A 16,339-nucleotide genomic window follows, 5' to 3' on the forward strand; every position below is an offset into this window, starting at 1 on the left:
ACGCTTTATGCGGGAGGCTAATTTAACTAATCTACAACACCATAAAAACTGCTCACGAGGAAAAGAAGAGGAAGAACAGCCACCAATGGACGGTGAAGCAACAGCTCCCCCTGTGGCCGGAATCGTGAAGCTGGAAAGATGTTAAAAAAAATGCCTCTGTGTCTGTCTAAAACTGAATGTTGTTTGTCTGTTGGCATTGAATGTTTGCCATATATGTGTTCATTGTAATCTGCCCTGAGTCCCCTTCGGGGTGAGAAGGGCGGAAAATAAATACTGTAAATAAATTAATAAAGTGCAATTATGGCCAGATACAAACAGCAGTTGATGGAGCTGACCTCATGGCCTTGTGACAAGTCACATTGTGTTTGATTCATGATCATATCATGTCATTCATTATATCCAATATTCCTATCAATGTATCCAGTATTGCTTGGTTGTGTCGTTCTTCTCTTCCCGTTGCTCTCTCGTTATTGCGAAGTGGAGGCAGGCCTCATGGAATTTGCCAAAATTCTGCAACTCTGTAATTGTGATAAAACTGACACAACTCACTGCTATGGAATCCCAAGGGCTGAGCTTTGACTTCTTTTGCCTTCTCTGCCAAAGAGGGCTGTTGCCTAACCAAAGTACAACTCCTTGGACTTCATAGTAGTGAGGAAAACAGTACATTGGTGTCAAATTGCATCCATCCGACAAGGTAGATGCACCCCTGGAAAGGCACAACGGGGTCCCTGTATTTGCAAAATCTCAAGTGCCCCAGGCAGGTTGCCAGTCAGTGCGTTCCTCTTACCCCCTTGGGCTTGAAGTCACACCTGTCGATATCGGCCACCTCAGGATTCCCCTTGCACACTGTCTCTTGGATAGTGACGGAGAAACTTTGGATTTGCGAGGATTTGGGATCCTGTGGAGAAATGAAGCCAAAGTGGGAATGCAGCCTCTGCCTGGATGACTGACCAGGATCTGGCCTCTTTCTCTCTCTCTCTCCCGCCCCCCACCTCCCGCACCCTCAGTTTGCCATTAGCCCTCAGAACCAGAGATCACCATCAGGGTCCCTCCAGCCATTTCCCAAGTCAGATAATATCAGCCCCTTTGTATGTGTAAGACCAGGGGTCCCCAAACTAAGGCCCGGGGGCCGGATGCGGCTCTCCAAGGTCATTTGCCTGGCCCCCACCCTCAGTTTTATAATATAATATATTGTATAACATATAATATTGATAATAATATTATAATGTAATATAACACTAATAATAATAATACCATACAATAGTATTAATTATATTTTACTAATAATATTACTAATAATATTACAGTATAGTGGTATAGTTCAATATAGTAATATATAATGCTAATAGTGTGCTATGCTGACAATATAACATATTGTATGTACATATAATTTGTAAGCCACTCTGAGTCCCCTTTGGGGTGAGAAGGGTGTGATACAAATGTAGTAAATAAATAAATACATTTTAGACTTAGGCTCGCCCAAAGTCTGAAATAACTTGAAGGCACACAACAACAACAACAACAACAATCCTAATTAACTTGATTATCTCATTGGCCATAAGCAGGCCCACACTTCCCATTGAAATCCTGATAAATGTATGTTGGTTAAAATTGTTTTTATTTTTAAATACTGTATTACTCTTTTATTGTTATTTCATTGTTGTTGTTGTTGTTGTTTTTGTTGTTGTTGTTTTTGCACTACAAATAAGACATGTGTGCAGTATGCATAGGAATTTGTTTGTATTTTTTTTCAAATGATAATTTGGTCCCTCAACAGTTTGAAGGATTGTGGACTGGCCCTCTGCATAAAAAGTTTGGGGACCCCTGTGTAAGACAGAGGATCCCCATCATTAGGTGAAGGGGAAGAACTTCATGGTGATGAGAGTATCACCATAAACATTACGGAGACCTGCCTGCCTCTCCCTCCATCCCAGACTGTAACGGGGAGGGTGAATCTGAGGATTGCCTGTGTTTCTGTCCTATCTATCCTACCTTTCCTCCATGGATAGAGCTTGAAGGCCAAATATGGAAAGTCAACTGAGTGTTTGTATTTCTGTGTGTTTAATCTAAATGGAATAGAGAACTGGAGACTCTTTTCTGTCCAAAGGTGAACCTGGAAATGTATATTCGATGAAGTTACAACATATCTGTGTAACTACAATCAATGACTGAAGACAGGTTTAAAGCAGAGGTAAGAAAAGGGCCCTTCCTTCCCTCCCTCCTTCCTTCCTTCCTTCCTTCCTTCCTTCCTTCCTTCCTTCCTTCCTTCCTTCCTTCCTTCCTTCCTTCCTTCCTTCCTTTCGTCCTTCCTTCCTTCCTTCCTTCCTTCCTTCCTTCCTTCCTTCCTTCCTTCCTTCCTTCCTTCCTTCCTTTCTTCCTTTCGTCCTTCCTTTCGTCCTTCCTTCCTTTCGTCCTTCCTTCCTTCCTTCCTTCCCTCCTTTCATCCTTCCTTCCTTCCTTCCTTCCTTCCTTCCTTCCTTCCTTCCTTCCTTCCTTCCTTCCTTCCTTCCTTCCTTCCCTCCTTTTGTCCCTCCTTCCTTCCTTCCTTCCTTCCTTCCTTCCTTCCTTCCTTCCTTCCTTCCTTCCTTCCTTCCTTCCTTCCCTCCTTTTGTCCCTCCTTCCTTCCTTCCTTCCTTCCTTCCTTCCTTCCTTCCTTCCTTTTGTCCTTCCTTTTGTCCTTCCTTTCGTCCGTCCTTCCTTCCTTCCTTCCTTCCTTCCTTCCTTCCTTCCTTCCTTCCTTCCTTCCTTCCTTTCGTCCTTCCTTCCTTCCTTTCTTCCTTCCTTTCGTCCTTCCTTCCTTTCGTCCTTCCTTCCTTTCGTCCTTCCTTCCTTTCGTCCTTCCTTTCGTCCTTCCTTTCGTCCTTCCTTCCTTCCTTCCTTCCTTCCTTCCCTCCTTTCGTCCTTCTTTCCTTCCTTCCTTCCTTCCTTCCTTCCTTCCTTCCTTCCTTCCTTCCTTCCTTCCTTCCTTTCGTCCTTCCTTCCTTCCTTCCTTCCTTCCTTCCTTCCTTCCTTCCTTCCTCCCTTCCTTCCTTCCTTCCTTCCTTTCGTCCTTCCTTCCTTCCTTCCTTCCTTCCTTCCTTCCTTCCTTCCTTCCTTCCTTCCTTCCTTCCTTTCGACCTTCCTTCCTTCCTTCCTTCCTTCCTTCCTTTCGACCTTCCTTCCTTCCTTCCTTCCTTCCTTCCTTCCTTCCTTCCTTCCTTCCTTCCTTCCTTCCTTCCTTTCTTCCTTCCTTTCGTCCTTCCTTTCGTCCTTCCTTTCGTCCTTCCTTCCTTTCGTCCTTCCTTCCTTCCTTCCTTCCTTCCTTCCTTCCTTCCTTCCTTCCTTCCTTCCTTCCTTCCCTCCCTCCCTCCCTCCCTCCCTCCCTCCCTCCTTCCTTCCTTCCTTCCTTCCTTCCTTCCTTCCTTCCTTCCTTTCGTCCTTCCTTCCTTCCTTCCTTCCTTCCTTCCTTCCTTCCCTCCCTCCCTCCCTCCCTCCCTCCTTCCTTCCTTCCTTCCTTCCTTCCTTCCTTCCTTCCTTTCGTCCTTCCTTTCGTCCTTCCTTCCTTCCTTCCTTCCTTCCTTCCTTCCTTCCTTCCTTCCTTCCTTTCGTCCTTCCTTCCTTCCTTCCTTCCTTCCTTTCTTCCTTCCTTTCGTCCTTCCTTTCGTCCTTCCTTCCTTCCTTCCTTCCTTCCTTCCTTCCTTCCTTCCTTCCTTCCTTCCTTCCTTTCGTCCTTCCTTCCTTCCTTCCTTCCTTCCTTCCTTCCTTCCTTCCTTCCTTCCTTCCTTCCTTCCTTTCGTCCTTCCTTCCTTCCTTCCTTCCTTCCTTCCTTCCTTCCTTCCTTCCTTCCTTCCTTCCTTCCTTCCTTCCTTCCTTTCGTCTTTCCTTCCTTCCTTCCTTCCTTCCTTTCGTCTTTCCTTCCTTCCTTCCTTCCTTCCTTCCTTCCTTCCTTCCTTCCTTCCTTCCTTCCTTCCTTCCTTCCTTCCTTCCTTCCTTTCGTCTTTCCTTCCTTCCTTCCTTCCTTCCTTTCGTCTTTCCTTCCTTCCTTCCTTCCTTCCTTCCTTCCTTCCTTCCTTCCTTCCTTCCTTCCTTCCTTCCTTCCTTCCCTCTTTCCACAAATACATCAATTAAACCAGTGATTCCCAACCTGTGGTCCATGGACCACCAGTGGTCCGCAATAACTAAACTATGGTCAGTGGATTCATCATTACGTACTACTACAGATAATAACACAGCCCAACAAAAGCATTTTTTCCTTGGTGTCTTCATTTTGAGGCCTGTTCCTGGAGTTATTTGGGGAGCGGATTCAGAAAATTGCATTGGATAGACCACATCAGCTCTAGATTATTAAATATGGTTTTCTGTGGGCGAGCAGACGGCAACTACTGGGTGGCATATGTTCTGCTGATGTGGCCTATCCAATGCAATTTTCTGAATCAGCACTCCAAATAACCAAACTAAATCTAAAGTTGACCAAAAACTGATTCGTAACCTTTTGGTACTAATGTTGGAGAGTGGTCCCTGCTCAAAGTGGTCCCTGGTCAAAAAAAGGTTCAGAACCACTGCACTAAATCCAGTATGGGACCGACTGCTACTCACCCATGGGTTGCTGTGGTAAGTGGTTCCCTTTCGAAAGAGGAACTCAGCGCCTGACTCAAGGTTATACTGCCGGACGGCAAGCTTGGAGACCTCTTCGAAAGCCATGGGAGGCTTGTTTATGTAAAAGAGGGCCGAGACTGTCCCAGGGAGCAGGAGGAACACCCAGCATCTCGCCATCCTGAGTTTTCCAGATCTGCTGTGTCTCATCTGGAGCGCCACTGCTCCTTCCTTTATATTCCGCTTGACTTTATATTCCCAACAGAAGAAAGGATGCTTGTGGGTGTGTTTCTAAAACCTATATGTAATCTATGTTATCCAACTTACAAAATGATCCAGAAATGGGGGTGAGGTTAGGACATTTAGGAAAGATTAAGAAAACAGGCAGACCAGACTGTACTGAACACCCAGCCCACCTCCTGGAGATGTCCATCTTCTTCTTTTTGAAGGTACCAGAGCACTGGGTGACCCAGCCTGGTCATTTTCATGCACAGAACTTGAGGAACCACTAGCTGCCTTCGTTCGTCTCCTGGGCCTGCCCTCCTTGTGGGTTGATACAGCCAACCTTCAAGCATTTCCAGTTGGGCCTGAGCCTGACCAAACTCAAAGCTCAGTGAGGAATCTTCTTGCTGTCAAGCTACCAAAGGTGCCCTGATTACATGGGCCATATCTCCAGGGAGGAAATGATCCCCATTCGTGTTCTCCGCCTCCTCAGCTAGACAACCTGGGTCACTAGGTTAGCTAGATAGGGCCACTCTCGCCTCACCCCACACCACCTTTTTGGGACAACCCTGGGACCAGTCCTATTATGTTTTTGAGCCACGACACCCCTTCCCCAAATGTTTATGGACTTCAAACATGAAATATGATTTTTTTTCTTTAAAATAATATATTCCATAGTTTTAAAGTTGCATAGTGTTAAAGCTGCTAGAGACTCTGGAAAGACCTAGCATAATGATGGGCAACCTTTTGCGCTTGGTGTGTCAAAATTTTGCGCTTGGTGTGACAAAAAAACCTAGCATGACTTGGGTTGTGTGTCACTTTAAGAAAAACACCATAATTTCGCAATATGTATAGTTTAAATAACAAAAGTGTATAATTGTAATATATAACTGTATTTAATAAATCAAAAACTATTTACTACCATTATTTCCATGTACAACAATCCATGGTACCTCTTGCAGTTTCCACGCTGATTTCTCTCTATTCTAGTTTCAATGTAGTCATGAATAATGAATAATATAATAATAATATTATAGTAATAATATAGTAATATACTACAATAATAATAGAATAATAATAGAATGATATAATGATAATGTAATGTGCATAATTCCCATGGAGTAAACAACAAAACCACTGGACCAAATCACACCGAATTTGGCCACAAAAGACATAGTCATCCAATCAATCTGCATGCAGCAGCGTGTCAGCAAAAATGGCTAGGCGTGTCAGTGCTGACACGCGTGTCATAGGTTGGCCATCACTGACCTAGCAGCAGCTTTAACCTAAAACTCTATTAATGTTGTGACTCAGCTGGAGCCTCAGAGTGACTCTGATGGGGATTATGGGATTCAGGTTCAAGATGACGGATGGGAATTATGGGATTCAGGTTCAGAGTGTTCCTGCTGTGGAAAATGAGGAACAGGGAGGCTTTCCCATGGCAGGGAATGGTGTTGATGATACTGAAGCTAGCCAGGTGCAAACTGACTCAGGGAGGGAGGACAGCTCCTAGTCTGATAGCATACAAACAGACACGAATACTAACGAGCTGTCTGACCTTGACGAAACAGAATCTTTAGATCGAGCTGGTCGTTTGGAATTCAGGGTTCGCAGAAGTGTTAGAATTGCAAACAAGAGGGAGGTCAGAGGCCAAAGAAATGCTTTCATGCTATGCAAGGGCTATTAAAAGAGTGTGCTGAGAGAGAAACCTTTGTCGTTCAAGTCAAGAAGCAAGCTCTTGCTTTCCCTGATTATCTTGCAGCTTTTGTGTGTTCATCTTCATGGGACTTTGTCATGCATTAATGGAACCTTGTTTTATGCCTAATGTTTTCTTGGATTACTCTTTATAGCCTTGTTTTGCAACAATCTTTTGGAACTTTACTTTTGCTTTTTAAGAACTATTTATTTCCTGTTTCCTAATAAACTACAAAAGACTTCAACCTGTGTGCAGCCTGGTGTATTTAGCAAGGTGAAGCTAACCTGAGGTGCGACAATTAAATCTAAACCTTTAATAAATATATTAAATTGATAATTTGTGTGTAACTTGTATCATCTGTATACTGCAGAATGTATAAAATGTATTATGTAGGCAACTACCTCCCCGTGCCCTCAGTTTGCATAAGCCCTCGGAACCGGAGATCATGGTCAGGGTCCCTCCAGCTATTTCCCAAGTCAGATAGTATCAGCACCTTTGTGTGTTTAAGACAGATGATCCTCTTTGTCACCAAAAGGAACTCGGGATGTTTGTCCATTCAACTGAGGGTGAGAGCTTGCTACTCCCGTGGAATGGGCATCCGAGCCCCTGATTACTTGGCACTGTCACCTTCATTTTTGAATCTTGCCCCTTTGTCTGACACAGACCTGGACACTTAAGGTAATCAGGACATCATCTGCATACCCACGTCACCACTTCCCTCAGTTTTGTGCCCTCCTAGTGTCTCTACAATGGACTAGACCTTTAAACTGTCCACTCACCAGCTTCCATGGGGATCTCCTCCGTCTTGGAATTTATGTTGAAAGCTTTTCCTCTGCAGTTTGGGTAATGTAAACACAGTTGAATGGTCCTTAAGCAAAATCAGGCAAGTTGTCAAGGTACTCACAACTTTCTTTTTACTACAGTCTTGTCAAAAAAGACCCTCTTCCCCAACATGCCCTGCATCTTCCCTTTCTATCCTCTCCCAGCCCCACTCTTCACACACACCTCCCTTACAATCACTCAGACGATGGCCATTAACATGTCTTGAGCCATGGCTTGTACGAGGGCTATCCACAAAGTAGATTACGTTTTGGAATTAAAAATGAACAAAGTATAGGAGAAAACATTTACCACATGCAGTTGAAAACCACACCCAAATACCACATCTCACATAGTGGCCATTCAAATCTAGGCACTTATCGTAGCGATGAATGAGCTTTGCAACTCTTTCCCCACTAAATTCTGCCGCTTGCATCCTCAACCAGCCAGTCTCCCCTTCCTGCAGCTGCACAGCATCGCCAAAACGCTGTGTTGCCAGCCATGCTCCCATTATTGGAAACATGTGGTTGAGGACGCAAGTGGCAGAATTTAGTGGGGAAGGAGTTGCAAAGCTCATTCAGCGCTATGACAACTGCCTAGATTTGAATGGTGACTACATGAGATGTGGTATTTGGGTGTGGCTTTCAACTGTATATGGTAAATGTTTTATCCTATACTTTGTTCATTTTTAATTCCAAAACGTAATCTACTTTGTGGATAACCCTCGTATATCTTTCCCTTGAATGAAAAGAGTATGTTTTCTTTACTTTGAGGATGGTGCCCTCATCCTTCCTCACATTCTTACAAGGGTCTAGAGAAGACTCCTCTCTAGAAATCTCTAGATTGGAAAGGCTAGAACTGCTGTATCGACCCACAAAGAGGGAAGGCACAGAAGAATAAAGGAAGCAGTGGAGGGGCCCTCAAGGTCTGTGCATTAAAATGGCACAGCGGATCTGGGTCTGCCAGTTTTTAAAACCTTCATGCAGTCTGTTTTTATCCATCTTGCAACACAGTCTAGAAACGGGGGTGAGGACAGGACACTCAGGAAATGAAGCCAACAGGGAAACACTTGGATTAAAGGGCAGGCCAGACCGTTCTGGACATCCTGCCAACATCCTGGAGATGCCTATCTTTTGGATGAAGGTACAACAAAGGCACAAGAGGCCAACGTGTCCAGACCTCTCCCTTCTCCCTGGGCTCTTCTGCCAGGTGGTCAAGAGGGACGCCATAAACGTGCCAGCTGCCCCACCCCTCCGGCCAAGGCTCCTTTCTTCTGGAAGGGCAAGTGGGTTATAAAAGGAGTAGCACTGGCCGCAGGTCCAGGCATCGCAAGGCAGAGCTCAGGATGGAGAGGTGCTGGGTGTCCCTCCTGCTCCTTGGGTCGGTCTCAGCCAACGTCTTCCTCCGGGACACCCCTCCTCTGAGCTACAACAAGGCCCAAGTCGCCGTGGTCAAGCAGTTCAACATCGAGGCCACCCCCCCGAACCTTTACCGCCTGGTGAGCGCGGACCCCGTGCCCAAATGGGTGAGTTTTCCCATCCCGGGATTGATGGGATCGTTCAAACATTTCTAAACCTCTTGCATCTGAGGATCTCAGGGTGGCCTATTGGCCCATCTATACTGATTGTATCATCCAATTTCACGGCAGCTGGAAATCGTGGTGGCCACAAAACACTTGATACCAAAGTGTGCTGCAGCAGTTTTCTAGGGGATGCAGCACATAAAAAAGGTTGCAGGAAAGCCTGAGTTAAGCCATGAAGTCTGATGATTCAGTAGACACTGGGAAGAATCACAGGGAAGAATCCAAAAACTGGGCTGTGAAGAAATGCCCCACGGGCAGGTGTGGGCAGGACAGACTTAATTGACCCCCTGGGAGGTGTAATGGATCACCTCTGCTCTTACCTCTCCCTGGCCCTTCTGATGCTTAGCTCAGGCCCTCCTCACTTACCCTTTCCCTGTCCTCTCAGCATAAGACGCTGTGACTTGCCACATCCTTATGCAGAAAAGATGGGGGAGGAAGGCACGCAGTAGCTGAGAGCCCTCTGGACCGCTCTCAGCCACCACATGTCTCACCCTCCTCCCGTCCTCATGCCAATAGAATGGCCCGAGGAAGGCATGCAGCGGCTAAGAGCCCTCCGGAGCACTCTTGGCTGTCACCTGGATCGTCCTCTTCCAAGCATAATGTCGAGAGGACAGCCTGAAGGCCAGGGGAGGATTAGTATTCATGGTCAGGCCACACCTGGAATCACACTGTGTCCAATTCTGGGCACCGCAGTTGAAGGGAGATGTTGACAAGCTGGAATATGTCCAGAGGAGGGAGACTAAAATGATCAAAGGTCTGGAGAACAAGCCCTATGAGGAGCGGCTTAAAGAGCTGGGCATGTTTAGCCTGCAGAAGAGAAGGCTAAGAGGAGACATGATAGCCATGTACAAATATGTGAGGGGAAGTCCTAGGGAGGAGGGAGCAAGCTTGTTTTCTGCTGCCCTGCAGACTAGGACGCTATGGAACAATGGCTTCAAACTTCAGGAAAGGAGATTCCACCTGAACATCAGGAAGAACTTCCTCACTGTGAGAAGGGCTGTTCAGCAGTGGAACTCTCTCCCCCGGGCCGTGGTGGAGGCTCCTTCCTTGGAGGCTTTTAAGCAGAGGCTGGATGGCCATCTGTCGGGGGTGCTTTGAATGCGATTTCCTGCTTCTTGGCAGAACGGGGTTGGACTGGATGGCCCATGAGGTCTCTTCCAACTCTACTATTCTATGATTCTATGATTCTACTAGCTGTGCCCGGCCACGCGTTGCTGTGGCAAAGTGGTGGTGGTATTGGTTAAAAATTGTGTAATTTTTATTTGACGTTATTTGTAATTTTTTTTATAAATTTAATTGTAAGTTATCTTTTTATTATATTTTATTATTTTCTTGTATTATTTTTAGTTATTTTCTGTTATAGTATTTTATTGTATTAATTTTTTAGTGTTTTTAATTTTTTTTTTAGTGTTTTTTATTATTTTTTATTGGGTTGCTAGGAGACCAAGTTGGAAGAGCTTAGCCTTCTAACTGGCAGCAATTGGATAAAAGCAATTATTCCTCTCTCTCTAATTAGGACTTTTCTTTTCTTTTTGTTGTATCAACCTAGAGCCGTGGATGATGGGTTGTGTTGTCAAATTTCAAGGTTGGGGGGCCTGTAGTTTTGTTGTTTTGTGGGTCGCCGTGATGCCATCACTCTTTTATATATATAGATGATTCTATGATTGGGGCAGTTGGCACATGTCTCAATTTGAGGTGGACAACCTGAAGATTACCTGGGCCCTTCCCTCTCTGGGCCCCGCCCTTTCCCAGGCCCTCTCCCATCCCACCCAACATGTGCCTGGCCACCCTCCCTCCCAGCCCTCTCAACCAGGACCACAATGAGGCCCCAAGACAAAAATATTTGCCCATGCCTGATCTAGATCCTCTCTTTGGCCTCCTTCCTTGGAGGCTTTCAAACAGAAGATGGGTGGCCATCTGTCCGGGGTACTTTGTGTGTTTTCCTGCATGGTAGAAATGGCTTGGGCTGGATGGCTCATGCTGTCTCTTCCAATTCTATTATTCTACAATTGATGTGGCATTGGGGGCTGTGTGGTGGTGGCTGGGGTGTGGAGGGATGGGTGTGCTGTTTTGTGGTGTGTGGTGGGGCAAGCATTTAATTTTGATTTGCAATAGTAAAAAAGGTAAAGGTTTCCCCTGACGTTAAGTCCAGTCATGTCTGACTCTGGGGGTTGGTGCTCATCTCCATTTCTAAGCCAAAGAGCTGGCGTTGTCCATAGACATCTCCAAGGTCATGTGGCCACTGGCATGACTGCATGGAGCGCCGTTACCTTCCCACCAGAGCGGTACCTATTGATCTACTCACATTGGCATGTTTTTAAACTGCTAGGTTGGCAGGAGCTGGAGCTAACAGCTGCCGCTCACGCTGCTCCCGGGGTTTGAACCTGGGACCTTTCGGTCTGCAAGTTCAGCAGCTCAGCGCTTTAACACACTTCGCCACCGGGGCTCCTTGGGCAATAGTACAATGACAATAAAAATTTTCTAAATTCTAAATTCTGAATTCTATGATTCTATGATGCCTGTCTCCACAGAATCCCACCTCTTCGGACTTCCAGTCTTTTCCGCTCAAGATCAAGGAGACGGTGTGCCACGGAGACCCTGAGAAGATCAAGGTGGACAAGTGCGCCTTCAAGGCCAACGGGGTAAGAAGCGGCACCAGCAGCCACGGCTCCCGCTCCCTCCCTCCCTCGGCCCCTTCGTTGCCTTGGCCGGACCCCAGAGAGACCCCCGCTGCCCTCCTCCTTTTCCACCCGCTCCTTTTCCTCCTCCCGCTCCTTTTTCCGGGCACCGTGGCCGGACAGGGTCCCCCCTCTCCTCCTCCGGCCACCTCTGGCCGCTCCCTGCTGCTCTTGGCCCTGGCCCTGACCCTCTTCAGCAGAACCGGCTCTGCCCAGGACTTGGGCTCCGAAGATGGGCCCCCACAGATGTTTCCTGCAGGAAGTGGCCACAGGGCCGCCAAGAGTGCCATGGACTTGGACTTGTCCGACGCCCTGGACGAGCGCAATGACTGGGGAGGAGGCTCTCCGCCGAAGGTGAACTCAGGCGGCGGAGGTGCCAAAGGCGGCGGAAGAGAAGGCACTCACATTTCGGACGCGGATCTGGCTGCCATGTTGCAGGACGGCTCTTACCGGCCGGACAGGAAGACGGCACTGCACGGGCGGCAACCATTCCCGTAACACTCTGTAACCACAAAATTTGAAAAAAATAATCTGTTCCTGGTTTGAAAGTGTTATTTTGTGTTTAATTCTGCAGTCCTTTCTTTGAAAGTAGTAGTTCTAATCCAGAAATTTCATTTTTGTGGCTGCCACAAACTAGGTTTAGATTTGATAATGAGTCATTCATTAAGTGCTGGGCTTTATTTATTTATTTACAGTATTTATATTCCGCCCTTTTCACCCTGAAGAGGATTTAGGGCGGATCACATTCTATACGTATAGGGCAAACATATAGGAGCCCCGGTGGCGAAGTGGGTTATGAACTTACAGACCGAAAGGTCCCAGGTTCAAACCCCGGGAGCAGCATGAGCGCCCGCTGTTAGCTCCAGCTTCTGCCAACCTAGCAGTTCGAAAACATGCCAATGTGAGTAGATCAATAGGTACCGCTCCGGCGGGAAGGTAACGGCTCTCCATGCAGTCATGCCAGTGGCCACATGACCTTGGAGGAGTCTACGGACAACGCCGGCTCTTCAGCTTAGAAATGGAGATGAGCACCAACCCGTAGAGTCGCTCACGACTGGATTTAACGTCAGGGGAAACCTTTACCTTTACCTAGGGCAAACATTCAGTGCCCATATACACATAGAACCGAGACAGAGACAGACGCAGAGGCAATTTAACCTTCTCCTGAGGGGATGTTCGATTCTGGCCACAGGGGGGAGCAGCTGCTTCATCATCATCCACTCCGACGGCACTTCCTCATTCCAATGTCGTAAATTAGTTAAACTTGCCTCCCCACTTTATATGTGGTACCTTATTTCCTACTTGATAGATGCAGCTATCTTTCGGGTTGCTAGGTCAGCAACGAGCAGGGGCTATTTTTTATTTTTTAAATTGATGGTGCTCACCCCGCCATGGGCTGGTTTCGAACTCATGACCTCATGGTCAGAGTGATTTATTGCAGCAGGCTGCTCACCAGCCTGCACCACAGCCTGGCCTCCTTTAGCACAACAGGTTAATCACCAAGCCTCCAGTGGCCTAGGGGATATAAAGCCTTGTGACTTGAAGGTTGGGTTGCTGACCTGAAAGCTGCCAGGTTCGAATCCCACCCGGGGAGAGCGTGGATGAGCTCCCTCTTTCAGCTCCAGCTCCATGCGGGGACATGAGAGAAGCCTCCCACAAGGATGGTAAAACATCAAAACATCAGGGCGTCCCCTGGGCAACGTCCCTGCAGACAGCCAATTCTCTCACTCCAGAAGCAACTCCAGTTGCTCCTGACACGAAAAAAAAAAAAAAATCACCAAGCTGCAATAAATCTTGCAACCTGGGTCAGGGTGAACTCCCGAACTTTAGCCCAGCTTCTGTCTACTTAGCAGTTCAAAAACAAATGTGAGTAGATAAATAGGAACTGCATTAAAGCGCGGAGGTATTTAGGCTTGGTGTTTGATCAGAAAAAAGGAGGAAGTTTACGAACAAAGAAAGAGAGAAGAGCCAGAGATGAGCACCGCTTCCAGAGCCGGAAATGAAAGGAGAAGCCTTTGCCTTTGTTTGTGTATTTGTGTTTCACTGTATTTCATTGTAACAAGGCATTGAATGTTTGCCTGTGTCTGTTTATGTGCTATAATCCGCTCTGAGTCCCCTCGGGGAGAAGGGCGGAATATAAATAAAGTGTTGTTGTTGTTGTTGCTATTATCATCATCATCATCATCATCATCATCATCATTATTATTATTATTATTATTATTATTATTATTATTATTATTATTATTATTATACAGGGAAGAACAACAGCATTGATGGAAAGAGACAATCCAATCATGAATCAAGTACAATGTGACTTGCCTTAAAATCATTTAGGGAGAGATCACACCGGCTTTTTCGTCTTCTGATTGTCTGGTTTTCTCCTGCAGAATTCTGGGAAATGTAGTTTAGGGAAGCTGAGGATCTCACTAACTGAGAATTTCACATGCTTCACCCTGAGCTACATTTCCCAGAATTATTAGGAGACAAAAGCCATTAATGCTAGTGTGATCTTTCCCACAGCACCGTGTAATACGATTTTTGTTCCTGGGTTGTAAATGTCATTGGACGACTGTTTTACAAGGATTTAGAAGAGCAAAAGGAAAGAGAAGTCTGGAGACTGTAATTGAGCCTACAGCTTGTAATTTTGAATGAAGCCAATAGTAAGCTGGGCAGATTACAAGAATTATCAAATATGATTGAAATTGTAGATTACAAAATGGAAGTTTCTAAGCCGATCCTAAGCCAATATAGGGAGATGCAAAGAAGAAAGTACTGAGTGAAGAGAATATACGAGTGAATGAAAAGTAATGCCTCCACCTTCGTTACTTGGGTTTGGATGGGAATATTTTAATAAATCAAACGCAGAAATAATCCTTAGAATGTGCTCTTTAACGACCACTATTCACTTTTCCACATAATCACCAGACAATTGGATACATTTCTGCCAACAATGAACAAGTTTTCTGAAGCCGTCACAGAAGAAGTCGACACTCTGTTTCCGCAACCAGCGTCTCACAGGACCCATCGTGCACAGATCTTCCGACAGCCAAGTAAAGCAATAATGTGACCCACACGTTCTTGTGAAATGCCGATGATGCTTGAAATTTCTCTCTGAGTGATATGACGATCGTCCTGAATCAATCTGTCAATCTTTTGCTTGTGAAACTCGGTGGTTGCTGTCACAGGACGTCCAACTCTTGTTTGTCACGCAAGTCCGATGTTCCCACCTCAACATCTTTAAACTTTAAGCCCAACGATGCACAGGACTCACATCAACACAATCACCACAAACAGCTTGCATTCCTTTGGCGTGACACCTTCTGCGGTCAAGAATTTTGGCAATACCAAAGAAACAATATAAGGAACACCATACAATAGATGGAAGTCGATTTTAATAGATGTGTGTTTTGGTTATGTAAGTTACTGTATTTTTGTGTCAGTGTGCTTTTCTGGGGGTATGCAATCACTTTGTGTGTTCTTTCTTTCTTTCTTGTCTTCTTTTGTCGAATTATTGTCTAGTCATGGTAAACCACGTTGTTATAAATGCTTGCAATAAAATTCATTTAAAATAAATAAGAATTCAATGTCCGCACTTGCTTAAGTCGCATTGACCGACCGTCTGTGCAGGGTTCCATACGTCGCACTTTAACAACACAACCGTTCAATGCTAAGGCTTACCGCCAAATCGAACTGTGGAGGAGAGTCTACTGAACAAGCCAGGACCTGCTGCAGACCAGGACTGCCATACGTTGAGGAGTTACGAAGGTGGAGGCATTACTTTTCATTCAACCCTCGTACATTTGGATGGCAGCCTTGCGTGACAAAGTCTTATAACTCTCTCCCATCTTGTTAAGCTTAAAGATGAACCCACAGCTGCTCTTTTTGTTTAGTAGCCATTAGCCCATGACACTGGCCTTATGCATTTGGCTAGTGAGGACACCAAGCGTTCACGCAGGGAGAAGCCAAGGTTGGCCTAAGAGTTTGCAATGCGACTGTTCTGGTGTTTACGATTTCTTGTTTCTCCTTGGACAGATCACTCAAACCTGCACTGCGGGGTATCAGTATAAGGGTGGGAACCCCCCGAAAGCCCAGACGTTTATTCTGTGCAAAAAGGTGAAGTAAGACGAGCATGTTCTCCAACTATGGCTGAATGTTCCCATGGACGCAGACGGCGCTTCCGGTTGGGAAAGACTCCGTTCCTGCCGACTTACTCCATAGCGTTCCAATGAACCCATGAATGGCTAAATCGATGCACATATGAAGTCCTTTAAATCAAATCAAGCGAATAAAATAATATCATGCAATTGTTATTGTGTGCCTTCAAGTCATTTTTGAGTTATAGTGACTCACAAAAAAGGGGGATAAACCAAACATATAGGGTTCTTCAAAAGATTTCTGGGAGATTGGAAGCGGGTGGAGTTGCGATAAATAATTTCCCAAGCTCTTCCTGAAGCCTAACTTAACTACGAAAAGAACTAGACACAGAACTAGACTTCCCAATGAAACCTGAAATTTATCTTTTAGGAATGTTTGATTTTGATTTTTTTGGCGATTTGAATACAGATAAGTTATTTACATTCCTTATGACAGCTGCCCGAATTGCGTTTGCCAAGCTTTGGAAACAAGATGTGACCCCTTCTAAGAGTCAATGGATAGATAAAATTATGGAAATTAAAGACATGGATAAACTAACATATATGTTAAAGCAGAGTAATGGAAAAGGAATTAAGATGACTGACTGGACAATGTTTGAGAGCTATATAAAGACAA

At 45.6% G+C, this 16,339-nt stretch overlaps 2 protein-coding genes across 2 annotated transcripts in view; one reads left to right on the forward strand and one right to left on the reverse strand.

Moving 5' to 3' along the window:
• Window positions 1-5,192, reverse strand: part of LOC134292442 (batroxicidin-like) — a 5,956-nt gene extending 764 nt beyond the window's left edge. The window contains exons 1-2 of the mRNA XM_062957434.1: window positions 4,576-5,192; window positions 788-898 (exon numbers count right to left, since the gene is read on the reverse strand). Of these exons, the coding sequence (XP_062813504.1) occupies window positions 788-898; window positions 4,576-4,782 (318 nt within the window). The 5' untranslated portion in view covers window positions 4,783-5,192. The remainder of the gene's footprint in view (window positions 1-787; window positions 899-4,575) is intronic.
• Window positions 5,193-8,608: 3,416 nt separating this feature from the next.
• LOC103280243 (lutzicidin) lies at window positions 8,609-15,873 on the forward strand. The gene is made up of 3 exons (XM_008118550.3): window positions 8,609-8,834; window positions 11,423-11,533; window positions 15,602-15,873. Exons 1-3 carry the CDS (start codon window positions 8,655-8,657, stop codon window positions 15,689-15,691), a joined length of 381 nt encoding a protein of 126 aa, XP_008116757.1. The 5' UTR covers window positions 8,609-8,654; the 3' UTR covers window positions 15,692-15,873.
• Window positions 15,874-16,339: the final 466 nt, after the last annotated feature.

Source organism: Anolis carolinensis, chromosome 6 (assembly GCF_035594765.1).
Source record: "Anolis carolinensis isolate JA03-04 chromosome 6, rAnoCar3.1.pri, whole genome shotgun sequence".
Lineage (NCBI taxonomy): Eukaryota > Metazoa > Chordata > Lepidosauria > Squamata > Dactyloidae > Anolis > Anolis carolinensis.

Bases quoted from the DNA above. Each gene is read 5' to 3' on its own strand.
- LOC103280243 (XM_008118550.3), top strand. From the start codon at position 8,655: ATGGAGAGGTGCTGGGTGTCCCTCCTGCTCCTTGGGTCGGTCTCAGCC. The intron at 8,835-11,422 runs GTGAGTTTTCCC...CTGTCTCCACAG, and splicing joins CGGACCCCGTGCCCAAATGG to AATCCCACCTCTTCGGACTT. The intron at 11,534-15,601 runs GTAAGAAGCGGC...CTCCTTGGACAG, and splicing joins GCGCCTTCAAGGCCAACGGG to ATCACTCAAACCTGCACTGC.